The sequence below is a fragment of the Pteronotus mesoamericanus genome, unplaced genomic scaffold (assembly GCF_021234165.1).
Source record: "Pteronotus mesoamericanus isolate MK-2021 breed Mesoamerican mustached bat unplaced genomic scaffold, CSHL_Meso_final scaffold_85, whole genome shotgun sequence".
NCBI classification, from domain to species: Eukaryota; Metazoa; Chordata; class Mammalia; order Chiroptera; family Mormoopidae; genus Pteronotus; species Pteronotus mesoamericanus.
In genome coordinates, this window is record NW_026555329.1 from 64,142,150 (window position 1) to 64,157,845 (window position 15,696).

The following is a 15,696-nucleotide window of genomic DNA, read 5'->3' on the forward strand; positions in this document are numbered from 1 at the left end:
ATCTCTGAGTTTGCAGTGTTCTCCCTAACTCAAATAGTCTTTCTTCTGAATAGTCTCTCTTCATCCAAGTCTGGATTTGTTTTTATGTGAGAGGACACACAGAAGAGTTTCCTTAGGTGTTTATGTGAGAGAACACACAGAAGAGTTTCCTTAGGTTTCTCTGGGTACCTCAGGTTTCTCTGGGAGGAGAAAAGGGTAGAAATCAGAGAAGCCTTCCAGGAAATAATCTAAGAATATGAAGGACAGGCAATGTTAACCAGACCAACATGGGTACCGGTGGGAATTTCAGGATGAAAGGTGGCGTGAGTGAATCTCTTGCCACACGACAGTTAGTTCAGGTTATCACCTACTACCATAATCTCTGGGCCGTGTTCTACATGGCTAAATGGAGTTCCTCAGCCCACCTGCACCTGACGTTCCCAAACAGCTGCACCTGGTAAGCCTCCTCAGTCCAAGTCCCTCCCTCTGTGTGCGCCACACACATTCACACTCATGCTTTTTCCTTCAAATATGTGCTCCTTCCCCCAGCATGCCATGGGCACTCCAATAGAACTCCAGCATCTTCACAACACCCAAGGGGTAAAGTTGTTGATGAGACAGATCCAGGCCCTCTCTTTCCATTTTCATGGACTCCTGGTCCAATGCATCTCACACTGAGAGTTTAGGTTGAATTCCCTTAGACCTGAGATAGCAGACAAAGAGGACACAAGACGTGAAAGAAGAGAAGCTTGACTGGAAATCCTACAAGGGCAGGAATCAGATCTGACTCATCCAGCTCCTTATCCCTAACTTCCTAGAATGGGGTCCAACACACAGTAGGTGCTCAAATATTTGTTGAAGGAAATGTCACATCAACTCCCACAAATATTCAATTGTTCCATCTAACTTAGGAGTTATTGCTTCTGGCAATAACATTTAGCATCATTTTGAAAGGGAACACAGTGGTTGCCCTCCAAGACATCAAACACAAAGGGCTAGCTATGTACTCTGTACATCCCTCTTTCCCTTAATAGCCTCTTGTGTGCATGCCAGCCATGACACATGATGCAAATGTGGCCCCAGAGTCACATGGCCCTGAGTACCACTGCCTTTGAAGTGTGTCTGAGTTGCTACAAGAGGCATTATTTTTTTTTCACTGCTACAACTGCCAGAAGATATGTTTAAATCATTACTTAAAATTTCTTTCCTGAGAAAACCTCTTCCCAGAGCTGTTAACAAGAAACAAAATGTGCTGACTTGAGCTTCACTTTCTCTCCTTTCCCCTGCTTCCCCTTGTGGGGCCCCCAATGAATCACAAAATGGCTCTAGTCAGGTAATATCAAAATAAGCCAAGAAAGAAGCCTAGTATCTATGACAAACATGCAGATGTTGGAGAACTAAGACTGCGCAGCACAGCTTTACGAAGCCATATAACCCTTGAAATAATCGGCACCTCTTTCAATAAACTATTTATCTTATAGTCTTCTGACTGTATTCTTTTTGAGCCAGTTACTTTCAAGGAAACTATAATTACTGTTTAGTTGATAAGTTGTGAAATAAACCAGGAAAACACACTAATTCTCAGGCCAATTCTTTTAGGACATACAAAAATGACATAGTAAATAGGTTCTGATGTTGCTTCATTTCTGCAGAAGGGTGTTTTTATGTTATGTTCTTCTCTCAACACAGGAAAGTACATATTGCACCTTAAAGCTCCCATCTAGTTCTGGAGTTTCCAAACAGAATGGCTTTAACAAGGAAATGACTTCAGAAAGGGAAATAAAAGCATGTACTTTCTTTTAAGCTAAGCACAGGAGGAGAAGCACATTCTCATCATGACTCGTGCGTTCAGTTGTGAGGGAAGGGACGCCAGCTGGCGAGGACAAAGGGAAACAGCGCCGGTTAACCTGGTACAGAAGCTGATCCCACGGACAAGCCGGGCAATCCAAGACCTAAAATCTATTTCAAGGACCAAAACAAATGTGGGTTTTGTTCAGACAGAAGACCATAAATCAGAGCTCAATCCAGCAGTTATGGCTGGTGTTTTAGGCTGAATTATGTTCTCAAATATTCATCTGTTGAAATCCTAACTCCCCATACTTCAGAATGTTGCCTTATTTTTATTACAGGTGTAATTAATTAAGTAAGGGTCATTACAAATGTGATTAAGCTGAGGTACACTTACATGAGATAGTGGCTTAGGGTGGGCATTGAGAGTTAGGTAACAGGAAAAGGTAACTCAAAATAGGGACCACACTGTTGGCATTACGGACCCTAGTCCTTTCTAAATATTTGCATGGGAATCTCTGGAAAACTCAAAGCATCACTTGAGACTGAATGCCCCGATTCTAGGGACACAACACTAGGAAGATGTGAGAAATGTAAAGACAACAAAGACAGGACTGTACCCCAGCACATATTAGGGGCTCAACGAATAGGCAGTGCTCTGCTCAGCGGCTTCATGCATAGTCGGACCTCAACAGCTATGTGACATACAGGCAGAGGACCAGGCACCTCCACCAGTCGCGGGGAGAGCTGGCCAGGAAGAGGCAGTGTCACAGCCCAAACCTTGGAGGCCAGAGTCTGAGGCAGGACCCAGGTGTAGGCATCCGGAGTGTGAGTCAAGGATAAGACAGCATGGCAAGTTTGTAGTAACCTACAAAGGGGCTTAGGGGTCACCCCGGGACTACCAGCTATAGGGTCCATCACAACAAAAATCATTCCAGAGCCCAGCAACTTGTAGGTTGAGACGGGGGACAAACTGCTGGCCCTGGCCCTGGCTCTGACTCAGAAACTGAACAGAATTGAAACTGCTTCCAAGGGCATGTGTGATATTGGGTGGGTGTGATCAGAAGGAACAAGGGTTAATTCTGTAGGGCGTCATATACTGTCTATAAGTGGGCACATCTGAATAGTTATCAGTAGATCAATAAAAAAGAATTGTCACAAACTATATATATATATGTATGTCATATATACTAAACATTTCACAAATATACATAACACTGCAAAGCTGGCATCATATTCTATATTCACTTTTTGGTGCTGCCTCTTTTTCTCAAAAACCAATGTTTCCACTGAAGTTATCTAAATTAATGTAATTCATATCACCTTATGTACTCCATTTGTGCTTGGGGTCCACAAACTACCACCCTCCCCTGCTTTATCCCAGGTCTTGTTGTTATATGAACTGAAGGACGTTCTCTCTTAGGCACAGTGTTCTTGGGCAAGGTCTCTAAATGATGACTTTGTTAAGGCAATGACCACATCTGTGTGTAATTGTTTGCTTGAATCGCTGCATCCTCTGATACACAGTGACCAGCTAGAAAGCAAAGACCACAATTCACCTCTGTATCCTTAAGGCCTAACACAGGTGGGATGCGATCCACGGTGGTGCACAGTAAATGCTGGCTGAATCAGAGCAGATTTAGTGAGCCAACACCGACTAGCACTTAATTAATTCATGCATTCAATTAGGTGCCAACACTATTCTATGTAGCATATTAGTAATGTTAAGAAAAAACAGCAATTGGACTTGTCACTGCTAGGAGGTACAAAGCAAGTTTCAGGAATGGGGAGTATCAGCTGACTTTAACTAAGCACTTATTTAGGCCCTACTCAGCCTTCTTATTTGCTCAGTGAGCAAGCTGGATACAGGCTCAGAGCAATAAGGCCACTGCTAAGCCACCATTGGTGAGGATGAGCTCCTCACACAGAACTAAGAGTCAGAAGTTGTTGAGCACCTACCATGAGCCATACATTGTTATGATGATTTCATTTAATTCTTCTACAGTTGTTATCCCCAGTCTACAGATAAGAAAATTGGGGACCAACAAGATTAAGCAATTTACCAGAAGTCTCATAGCAAGGATATAATTTATCTAAAACTGAAACCCAGCTGGTAAGAAGCTCTCAACCATTCCACAGCACTACTTGGCCTGCGGGATTAGGCGGGGATGAACCTACAGATTACAGGCTTTGGTGTTTGCCAGGAAATTTTAAAAAATGAATTCTAGGTGTTTTAACAGCATGCAAGCCCCTGGAGGTTACCATACAGGTTACACATTAGCAAAGAAAATGCATAAACCATGGTTGAAAAGACTTTCATTTCCCAGAGCCTGACCTCTGGGCTCACAAAACCAACACTACCAGGAATCTGGTGACAATGCCATTCAAAGTAAGTTCATGAAGCACCTGTTATGTGCATAATGGGGGAAGAAGGGAGGCCCTTCCACTGACAAAAACAAATCCTAGTGGAAGACATCTACATGGAAATTAGCATTACAATCAGAGTGTCAAGTGGTGCCACAGCTCAGAGACTTACAGGAACCCATCACTAAGGACAAGGCAAGACATCCCATACTTGTCCTGCTCTCAGCCCTTTTAAGTGGCAACTGAATGAACAGACCAAAGCAAAGACAGCTCTCAGGTGACAACGTAAGTAGTTTTGACAACCAGGGATGGCAAGAATAAGACATAGGGTAGAATACTTCCCACAGCGGTTATGAAGAACTTGGGAGAACAGACAGGGCAGGTGGTCAGGAGCCATCCATAATCTTTCTCCATGACCTTTCAGGCGGAATATGACTAAATTTGATGGTAGTTAACAAGTCAAGCAAAACCCTCTGGCTATTTATCCCACACACAAGGTAGTACATCTAAGACCCTCATAATATACAGCTTTGCAATACACTGGGGGAAAAAAATTCGTATATGCCCCATTCTTTTCACTAGTAACACCTGATAATACGATAGCATGTCAGAGTTTATGAGGAACATTCACAAGCATTCCTTCATTTGACGATCACTGAGCAGAGGCCTCCCATTTAACAGACAAGGAAAATCCTTAAAGTCTCATACTTGAAGAAGAGGGGTTTAAAGATAGGTAGGTTCCACTGCATCAAATTGTCATTATTTACTAAATACTTAACAACAGCATTAGGATCATAGGTTTGAAAGCATTTATTGAATGCTCTTTGCTGTTTTACATTAACAGCAGCTATAGCTACTTAGCAGTTCCTAGTCCTAAATATTAAGAAAGGTGAGGGTGAGGAACAGCTTTGAAATGACATTCTATTTGATCAGGTGCTGCAGTAATTGTTAAAATCATATACACTTTCTTTGGATCCCTATAAAGCTCCTGCAGGATCCTTGTACCCACGGTTCCAATTTGCAATTTCCTCAGCCCTCCTTTGAAGTTATTCATGCCAATTACCTGGTGTTAATATTAATTAAATATAATTTGCAACTTGAAATGTGGTGTTATCAACTGGAACTCAGCTGTAGAAATATAAAGTAAAATTTTCTATTGAATTAAAATGTTTCCTTTCATTCGTAGTATTTTACAACATTAATACTTCTGTCAAATTGATTTTTGCCTGCTGGAAGTCATTTTTCCAAAGCATTGAACATCTGAGGAAAAAAGCTGCTCTTTATGTATTCTTTTCTCTGTCATTGAAAATACTTTTTTTAATCTTGAAGTGAATCCATTTCAGTTAATAGAAACTTGGTTCTTGTTTATAACCCAAGAGAAAAAAAATGCTTTTTTTTAAAAAACAATACTGAGAAATTTTAAAAATATGATCAGTGGGCACTTTTCCATTGTATAATAAGAATGAATTTTCCTTACATTATTATTTGACCCTGACCAAAAATAAATCATTATTAAATGTTTAGGCAAGTGTCAGTCATTTCATATATAAAAAAATGAATTAATTAAATTGGTCTATTGCATTAATATTTGAAACAAATTGTGCCTATGCAATGACCTCTGTGGTCCCTTCCAGCTCTGCGATTTTAAGATTCTGAACATGTGTCAGACAATAGTCAGAAGCTTTCAGCATTTGCAAATTAGGGGGGAAAAGTCATATATGGAAAAATACTTGACAAAATCAGCTTTATTCTGCCCCCTATAACGTGTGTAATGACAACTTACAAGCCTGTCATCTTCAACAAACCATTCATAAATAAAAGGGCTGATTAATGGAGGTGTGCTGCCATACTGTGCAAATCCACGATGGAACAATATTATGCTCTCACAAATTCCTTTTATCTTCAAAGATCAAGCTTTAGCTTCCTTGCCCCTTATAATAACAGTGGTAGCATTAACATTTATTATCCTGTCTTCTTTTTAAAAATAATATAATAAAGGAGGACAAAGAAGTGAAGGAACCTGTCTAAAGACTCGAGGAAGTTATTTCCTGAGTCACAAGCTACCAGCCCCAGAGCTTATGATGGAAAAGATGAGCCTATATTATCAACGTCTTTATTACAATATCAATGAAAACATTATACCAGATAATTAAAACAAGACATAAATATTGAACTATGGTCCTAACAACTGAGGGTGTGTAAGATGGGTGATAGCTAAGCCTTGACAACCAGCAGCAATTAAGCTATTTGCTTCCCTGAAGCCAAAAGAAACCAAAGGGGTAAATAAAGATGCAATAGGCCAGAAGTGACTCTCTGGATGTCCATAATTTTCCAGGTGTCATCAAAAAGCACAGCCTCTTAGAATTACACAAAGCAGGGGGTTTGAACATCCAGTAGAGCACTGTACAGCAAGTGCCCACTGTGATCCTGCTGGAGAGCTCTTGACTACCCAGGGTCCTGGGCAAGTCAGACTCTAAGATCCTACCACCTAACTCAGTTTGGAACCCTGAATTATCCATTAGAGAACTCCACCTACCCAAATAGTCAGAATTGAGAGAATAGAATTCTGTAACACTCCAAAGGCACTTCAAAACTGGTTATATTACAGGCTTCTCCATTAACCAAATTCTGCATACTTAGCACCTCTCTCATCCTTATTGCTAACCTATTAATGTTCTGGTATACCTTCCATCCTTGTCACTAGAAATTATCTCCCTAAATACATCCTTCTTCATTATTACCCTTGTTTGTTGGCATTAAAGTGTGTCTCCCAACAAGATATGCTGAAACCTTAACCCCAGTACCTCAGCATGTGACCCTATATGGAAATATGTCCACCACAGATGTAATTAGTTAAGATGAGGTCATGCTAGAGTAGGATGGGCCTTTAAGCAACATGACCGGCATCCTTACAAGAAGAGACTACACAAGGGAGAAGATAGATATGTGATGAGAAAGGTAGAGATTGAAGTGATCCATCTACAAGCCAATGAACACCAAGATTAGTAGCAAACACCAGAAGCTGTAAGAGGCATGGAGTAATTCTGCCCTACAATTTTCAGAAGCAGCATGGCCCTGCTGACACTTTGATTTCAGATTTCTAGCCTCCACAACTGTGAGACAATACATTTCTCTGTTGGTTTAAGCCACCCAGTTTGTGGAATTTTGTTATGGCAGCAGTAGGAAACTAATACACTGCCTCTCAAGGATGCTGCTTGATTCCTTGTCACTGCACCACACACACATTCAACTATCCCTCCTCATAAAAGTTCCTGTTCTCTTATGAAAATCTGCTCAATATCCTTGAATTTTTCCTCAGGAACCCCTACCATCTCCCATCATGGAAATATTCTTCAGAGGAGATTGAGGGCCCTCCCATGGTTTTAAACCCATCAAGAGAAGGGAACACTCTGCCACACTCTTAGCTTTCCGTTGCTAAGTCTAGGCCGTTATTCCCATACCTATTTTTTTTTCAGTGATACCAATTTTATTTTTTCCAGCTTTGTTGAGGTATAATTGACAAGGGAGTATTGTATAAATTTAAGGTATACAACATGACATCTTGACATACATACACATTATGAAATGATTAACACAATCAAGCTAGATAACATATTCATCACCCCACATAGTTGCTATATTTTGTATGTGTGGTGAGAACACTTAAGATCAACTCTCTTAGTAAATTTCAAGTATATGATACAGTCTTATCAACTATAGTTATAACTCTGTACATTAGATCTCCAGAACTTACTCATCCTGCGTAACTGAAAGTCTGCACGGTTTGCCCAACACCTCTCCATTTATCCTACCTGTCCTGTATCAAACCGAGATTGATATTGCAATGGCCTCTCAACTGGTCTCCTTACCATCCGCTTCTCACCTGTATAATCTTAAATACACACCCTATTAGATCCCTTGCTCCTCAGCCTTTTCCTCCATTGTCTAGCATGTAAAAGATAAAATTTACCACCCTATGCACTGAAATACTTAACTATGTGTCCATGTTAAGCTTTCTTATTTTGTCTCCCTTACTACAGACACTGTGCTTCAGTCAAATCATGCTATTTGCTGATCTCAAATATATTTTTAGCCTTAAAGTAAAAATCCTATAGTAGGGGGTTCATTGGGCTGAGACTATAACAGCTTGGATACGAAGGAGCTGTTTGTCTTCATTTTATCAAATAACTCCTGTCCCTGTGTCCCTCAGAAGGATCTTGACTAGGAAGGGCCATCACTGAAGTCTCTATTCATGACTGCCACTTACTCATAAACTTTGTTCTCCAAGATTCATGAAAAACACTTCCCCAAATCTCGGATTTTGTTAAAATGAGAAATGTTGTAATCAAACCAAACAAGCAATTTATCACTAAACATATTTTCATTTCACTATCATTCCATTATAATCTGCCTGAATTAATCAGAGCTAAAACATAGGATGCCTCATTCTACATTGAAATATCTTAGTAATGAATGTTGCTAAAGAGAGAAATTCAGAACAGGGTACAGGAAAATTTATTAGAGCTGGGGAAATGTATAATTTTATTAATAGGCAGACACTCCAGAAAATAAATTTATTACTTGACTCCTATGTCAAGATACTAAAATTTTTAAAAACACATTACTAACATGGTGACAAAGATGTCATCGATATTGTAGCAAAAGAGCAAATGTTACAGAACTAATGAATTTTCATTAGAGTCATCAGTTCACTTCAGAATGGGTTAAGTTGCTACCATTCACCATTCCCATTAATATCATTGTCATGTAAAAGGTTTAATTTTCAGCTATTTTTGTTCTAGATAAAATCTTTGTCATTAAAATGAGGAATGATTTTGATATTTAATATATTCCATGGCATACTCTAGTGTGGGACTAATTTGGCCTTTTCAGTATTCTGCATATTAATTGACAATCCAGCCCTCCCCCATTCCCCAGATAAGTGAGAACGGAAATAGAATGGACAGCCAATCAAGTCGCAGAATACTGAAAGGATCAAATAGAAGATACATGTTGCTCTAATCAGGAGCACACACAAGGCACTAAAATTATTTTCTCCCATAATAATGACTAAGATAGAAACAGGAATAATGAATGGCACCATCTGAATCCTGTCATGTGACAGCATTACCAAAGCATAGCAATGCTTCCTAAAAGGTAAAAATAGTATTTCTTGTTTTAGTCAAAATAATAAAACTGTGATCTCATTTAACTTTAAGAACAATGCATTTTATCATATTCTCCAACAATGTGGAAATTATGTCCTGTATTTAATTTCTCATAGTCATCTCTTTCATACGCACAAAATATGTCCCGTAGTTGAAGAATATATAGGATCACTACAGAAAACTTACAATTTCAGTACATACTCTGTTAGTTTCCATCTCTTGATGAATTATCATTCTGGTGGGAAATGACATCAGCTGCTTAAATAATGTATTAATCCTAATTCCAGAAGCTATTATTTTCATTTTAGTGAGCATTTCCTCTAAGGATAAACTTGGGATTTTTATCCAAGAAGGTAATATAATTTGTCAGCATTTAAAGTGCTTTGCATCATTTTTATAGCAATAGTAATATAATTTTAAATTCCAAAGGCAAACATTATAGCATCATGGACATTCACAACAGGTGTGACTAGCTGTCCAACTAAATCAATTAACCCAGTCTGTCCAACAACACCAGGCCCTTTCTCCTTTCCAAGGTCTTATGCGACAGCACAGCACTAGAGCAAATTTTAAACATACCAAATATGTGTAAAATAAATTTCCATTCCCTATTACATGCAAAACAGATTGCAGGCATCTGCAAATCTTACAAGAGAAGATCTTATTCCAATAAATTATTACAATAACTCTCTGTCCTTGCTAATTATGAATAACTCCAAATCACTACCATTTTTTTCCTGAGTTGAAGTCTCCAAGAAAGACAATAAATTATGAACATAATTTCTTCCTTCAAGTTCAAAGTTACTCAAAACAGCTAACAGGCACTTTAATTTGTCCACAAAATATTACACTTACAGAAAAAATATATTAATTTTATTCAGTAATTCTTAATAAGAGTAATAGTATTTGTTAAGTAATAGTAATATGTCTCCTTTCGTACACAAGTAATGCTGTTGACCAATCAGCGAGAAGATTTGTCCTTTAAGTTATTTTATGTTTTGTTCTATTTTTTTTCTCTACATAGTGGAATGGATTTACAACCTCATAAATAAACATGGTGAAATGCCTACAGAGATTTGGGTAAGAACCTTGAAAAAAGCCCAGAATGGAGTTCATCAGCACCTTGTTCTAACCAAGTTTTTATTACATGCTGCCCTTCATTGCACTGTAAGTTTCAGTGTTTAAGGTAAGAATAAAAATGCAAGAAGTCAAATATGACAATATGAATATCACTTAAACATAGCGTTAGAGGCTACTTCAGTATTGTTTTAAAATGATTACCAGTCTTAATCCCTCTAGAGTTGGATGTAAATTCCACAGCCTTTTTTTAAATTTAATGACTTGCTAATGTAAACTTCCATCTAGAACAATCAAAAAGTATGTCATTTATTCAAATTTACAGTGGCTCTAATGTGCCAACAAACTCCCTCGTCAAAACAGACAAGTTTAAAAAATGTCTGCCTGAGTCAGGAGCTCTATTTCCTAAATTAGCACCAAAATGTCACCTTGATAGACCATGAACAACAAAATCATTCATAATAAATCCAACTTCCCCCTAGAGTGGACAGCCTAGGTCATGCATCTGTAGGAGCTCTAATTATTCCATACAGATCAGAGAGTGCCTGGAGATGGTAGGACTTCCGCAACCTGTCACCTCCAAACACAGTCACCTGATAAATATATGCTTACCAATCTCCCTTGAGATCTGAGTGAATGCCTCCACACCACTCTCTCCATAGTTGCCCTCAGAAGCCAATGTCGAAACATAATTCCACCCCAGTGCCGTCACAATGTCCACCATGGCTTGCGCTTGGTAGGAGTCAGGTGGGACCACCCTAGAGAAGAAGTCATACCTGGTGTTGTCACTTAGCTCTGGGGCTGTGGATGCATAGCTGATTTGAGGTATCTGCAAAACAAACGACAAATCATTTCAACCCATGAGAAATTGTGTGGAATGATGGACTGTCACAAGAGACTGAATAGCCACAACTACATCAGAAACCTAGATACAGGAAGTGGAAGCTGAAATAAGGTTTTATAACCAACAATTTAATTAGAAAGTATTTTATAATGGTCTGTAGGCTCACTTTCTTTCAAAGCACATTTCTAAACAGCAGGAAAGAATTTAGTTTTGCTTCAGATTCCACTGTTTCTGAAAGCAAAGCAAAATACTTGTGCTTTTTGTTGTTGTTGTTGATGTTTTTTTATTCTGTACGTGATAAGTTCTGGAGCAGAAATGAAGGTATAGTACATGCATGCATCAGAAAAGGTCACCTCTGAAATCATCTTTGGCTTTAGGACATAAAGGCTACACAATGACAAACAGAGACTTTAATATGAGATTATTTTTTACACTTGATACCAGTTCAGTTTTAAGATTACATTTTTAGTAAATTATTTTAAATATATAATTTTGCTAGTATAGTCACTGTTATTAATATAGTGATTATCACAGAAATATTTTGGACTAGCCAACCATGTATCTTCTAATAAAAACATTTTTACAACCATCCCCCAACCCCCAAACATCACAAAACAGGAATCCATACAATAATTCCTTTGGGAAAAGAGACTATTTTCTGAAATAAAGGGGGTGAATTGCTAGAAGATTTTCAACTAGGAATCTTATGTCATTTCTTCTAAATATATTTGAACTGAGTAACAAATTGACCACATGCCACAAACCTGTCCATTAAGAAACTTTTAAAATGTGACATTCACTCTATGTCCAAGTGAGGACTCAATCTAACAGCAGAACACACAGTTGCTAAATAAGTACCTTGGAAGTACATGAAGTCTAGACCCAAGGCAGGAAAGAACACTGCAGCCACGGGAGCTGCATGTCCAAAGGCAAAGAGTCAAGAAAGGGCATGGTAGGATACCAAGGAAGGAATGTCAGAAAATAAAACTGCAAGGCTAGACAGAAACTAGATAATGAAGGGGAGAAAAGGAAAGGAGCAGGACCTCTAAGTATCTAAAAGACAAGGAAAGGTGTAGGTTATGAGGAGAATTGTGGAATGACTCTCAGTTCTATGACTTTGGTAACTAGGTAAATGGTGTCTGCAATTTACCAAGACAGATTTTTTTTTAAAGGAGATTTGTCAGACAAAAAAATAATAAGTTTAACTTTTTATTTCCTTCTCTTGCGATTCTTTTAAGATGAATGAAAGCAACTAAACTGTGGGCAATAATATTGGGGGATCTAGAGTTTAAGAGTGTCTTTGGGGCTGGAGGTAAAGAAGGGTGGGGACATAACGGAGGTGGTCGTAAAGCATGTCATCACCCAGGGAAAGTAGAAAGAGTAAAAGGAGGACAATCTGAGGGGGTGAGCTGCGCAATTGTGTATCTCATCCCTCCTCTGCTACCATGATGTGGTGTGAAAAAGCTCAGAGGTCAAAATGACTACAAGATGCCCTCACTCAGGATGCTTAGTTGAAGATGCAAGTTTGATTCATACATAAAACAATTAACTTTGCTCTCCATCAGATTCTGTACACTCTGGGATCCAACTGACACCCAACACCCCCTGGCCAAATGTTTCCCAGTCCACAGGAAGGTTTTGACTCTCCTCTTCACATCTGTGAAATGCCTTCAACATCTGGGTTTTTTAGATCTAGAGAGTTCAAATCCAAATGGTGACCAGTGAAGTGACACTGAACTTCCCAAAGAGGTCGGGGGGGCTGGGGGCGGGGGGGGCATCGATTTCCAGTTACTCAGAAAGCAGAAATACAAGAATGTGGCTGGAGCTCTCCATTCAGTTCCTGTGCACCCTGTATTTATAATTGACTATAACAATGAGTTAGCCTATTTAACCCCCAATTCTTCCTGGTCCTATTCTCCTAGTGGGACCATGTTAACTTGCTTGTTAACATTATGGGCTCATAAAAACCAGCCTGATCTGCCTCCTTCCTGCCCCTTTGCTTTCTCTGCCAGATATACCAGCCACCTCTTGGCAGACTGTTCCCTTGATTAGGTTTTGTGCTTTTGTAATATAAGACTACTCAGCAAGAACACACCTCCACATTTCTATCTACACACCAAATCTTGGCCTTTTTTTTTTACCTTTTATTGCTTGCTTCTATAGGACCTGGGGAATAGACAATAGATGACTCTGTGATATCTACCCATTACTAGGTAAAACTTTCTCTAAGATCAAGAGCATATGAATTTCTGTGTTCCAATGAAAGATATCAGCAGCTTGACCTTCACTTTAGAAGGACTTCTGTACAAGATGAATGTTGTGTGTGTGTGTGTGTGTGTGTGTGTGTAGGGGAGCATTCTATAGCAAATGATATGGCACATTTCCTTGCCCTATTTGGATATATAATAATCCCCTCGTTGAAGATTATTCAGAGTCCAGTAGCAGAGGAGCTACTCAGAGTCCAGCAACAAAATGCCTTACACAACCTCCACCTTGCCTATAATAATGAGCCACCCTTTTCTAAAAATGATCACAAAGTGTGAAAATTGAATGTTTGAACCTAAAACTAATTATCTCAAATTACTACCTTCAGTCAGTCACTTTCAGGGCTGTTTAATTAGCAGTCAGCATCATGTTTAGGATTAATTAAACAGGTGTAAAGGGTATATAGAATAAAAGTGCAGATAAAAAACTGTTGTTTGAATAATTGGATAAAGGACTTTCTCCCCAAACTCTTGAAGTTTTCTCTTTGCCTATCAACTTGTAAAGAAGTAATGTAAAAGTATGAGCCTGCGTTTTCATTTGTTCAACATTTCCTCTATTGTCATCTACAATAATAGACATCAGGGTATGTTGATAGTATTTCAAGACAACTTTTCAAGTTGTCATGAAATCATATCTCACTTTTATTTTATCACAGTCAACCACTAAGCATTGGCTCATTAAGTTTTCTAATTTCTGTGCCAGCATCCCTAATATTTCTGCCATCCTCAAATTAAACCCCTACTGGCAACTGAAGTGGGAATACTTTTAAAACCTGGAATGTTTATTTTTTCTTTTCCCTACACTAAATCCATCCTAATTAATCCCTTTACCCTGGAGGTTTCATCTACCAGAAACAACAACACTAAAAATGTGGTGAGTGGGGAATAGAAGTAGAGAGGGAAATGAGAGGGAAAAGAAAAAGTGTTAGGGGAAGCATTCTGCATCAGCTCCCCCATCCTTTGGAAGAAGTAGCATCCTATATAAACCTCTGTTAACCCTCACTTGCCCATTCAAAAGATGATATCCAAACTTCAGTCTGGCTTATGAAGTCCAGATATCAGATTCTCCCCATTCCAACCTCATGTCTTCTCTGCCATACTCTGACAGCATCTGCACCCCTGCCCACACTAGGTTCTTTGTTGACTCTCTTCTCTCCTCCACCTGGTGATCTGTGCAAATCTTCCTGGGAAGCTTTCACTAACTCTCTGAGGCGCTCCTTGTTCCCACAGCCTCCATCATCTGACATTAGAACCGCAACAGTCTTCTGGTTTATAAGCCTCTCAGGAAGTGTCCCTGTTAATTTAGTTGGTATCCCCAGCACCTGACAGAGGAAGCGCTCAATGACTGTTTGGAGGCAATTAATTAAACGATGGCAGGGATTTCAGTAGAGCCTCTTTCCCACAACCTCCTACCCTGCATTCCACCAAAATATTGTGGAGGCTTTTCTCCATTTGTCCCTCTGGATCCTTTCTCTTCCCTGCTATGTGTTCTAGGAGGCTGCTCTAGACAGTAGCGCCTGTGTCTGTTGCCTCAGGCTTTCAGTTGAGTTTGGCCAGCGGGAGACATTAAGAGATGAGAGGAAAGGAGAGGACAGAAGCCAGAGCACTGATTTTCCCATCTCCTTCCTCTCCCCACCCCACCAACTCAGTGTTTCTCTACCTAAACCTTCATCCACAGCAAAAGCTCTTGCCAGGTTCTAGAGACCACTCCCTCCCCTTGTCTCTTCAGGTCCTGCCACTGTTCCTAGTACCTGAGTATTTCCTCATCCTGTGCTGGTTCCCCTTACTGTGCCCACACCTTATGAATATTCCTTTTGCTAACCTCCCTTGAATTGCCCCTTGAGTGTGCAAGAGCCTAATAATATACCCTGTCTTCCAGGTCTCTGTAGCAGGAGCATCTATTATTATGCTTCCCTACCCTCAACCCCACCCTAACTCTTAGTCCTTCTGCACCCACTGTCCCATCCAGCCTCCTTTATCCCTGTCCTTACATGACTTTTTCCTTTCTCTATTTCAGTGCATTAAGGCATCAAATTGCATCATTTGAAAACACCTGACATTTTGCTTTTTTTTCCATTTTTTATTTTCCCTGTGCTGAGGTTTCATAATATGATGTGCGCTTAAAATAAGGCTATATTTCCATTACTCAAGTAAAGCATATTTGAGGCAATTAATTGCACGACTCAAGACACTCATCACCATACCCAACTTA

The 15,696-nt window shown here is 39.4% G+C and overlaps 1 protein-coding gene across 1 annotated transcript in view; it reads right to left on the minus strand.

Annotated features, from left to right (window-relative positions):
- GRM8 (glutamate metabotropic receptor 8) overlaps nucleotides 1–15,696 on the minus strand; it is an 823,740-nt gene that overhangs the window by 646,399 nt on the left and 161,645 nt on the right. The window contains exon 3 of the mRNA XM_054564284.1: nucleotides 10,989–11,205. Coding sequence (XP_054420259.1) covers nucleotides 10,989–11,205 — 217 coding nt within the window. The remainder of the gene's footprint in view (nucleotides 1–10,988; nucleotides 11,206–15,696) is intronic.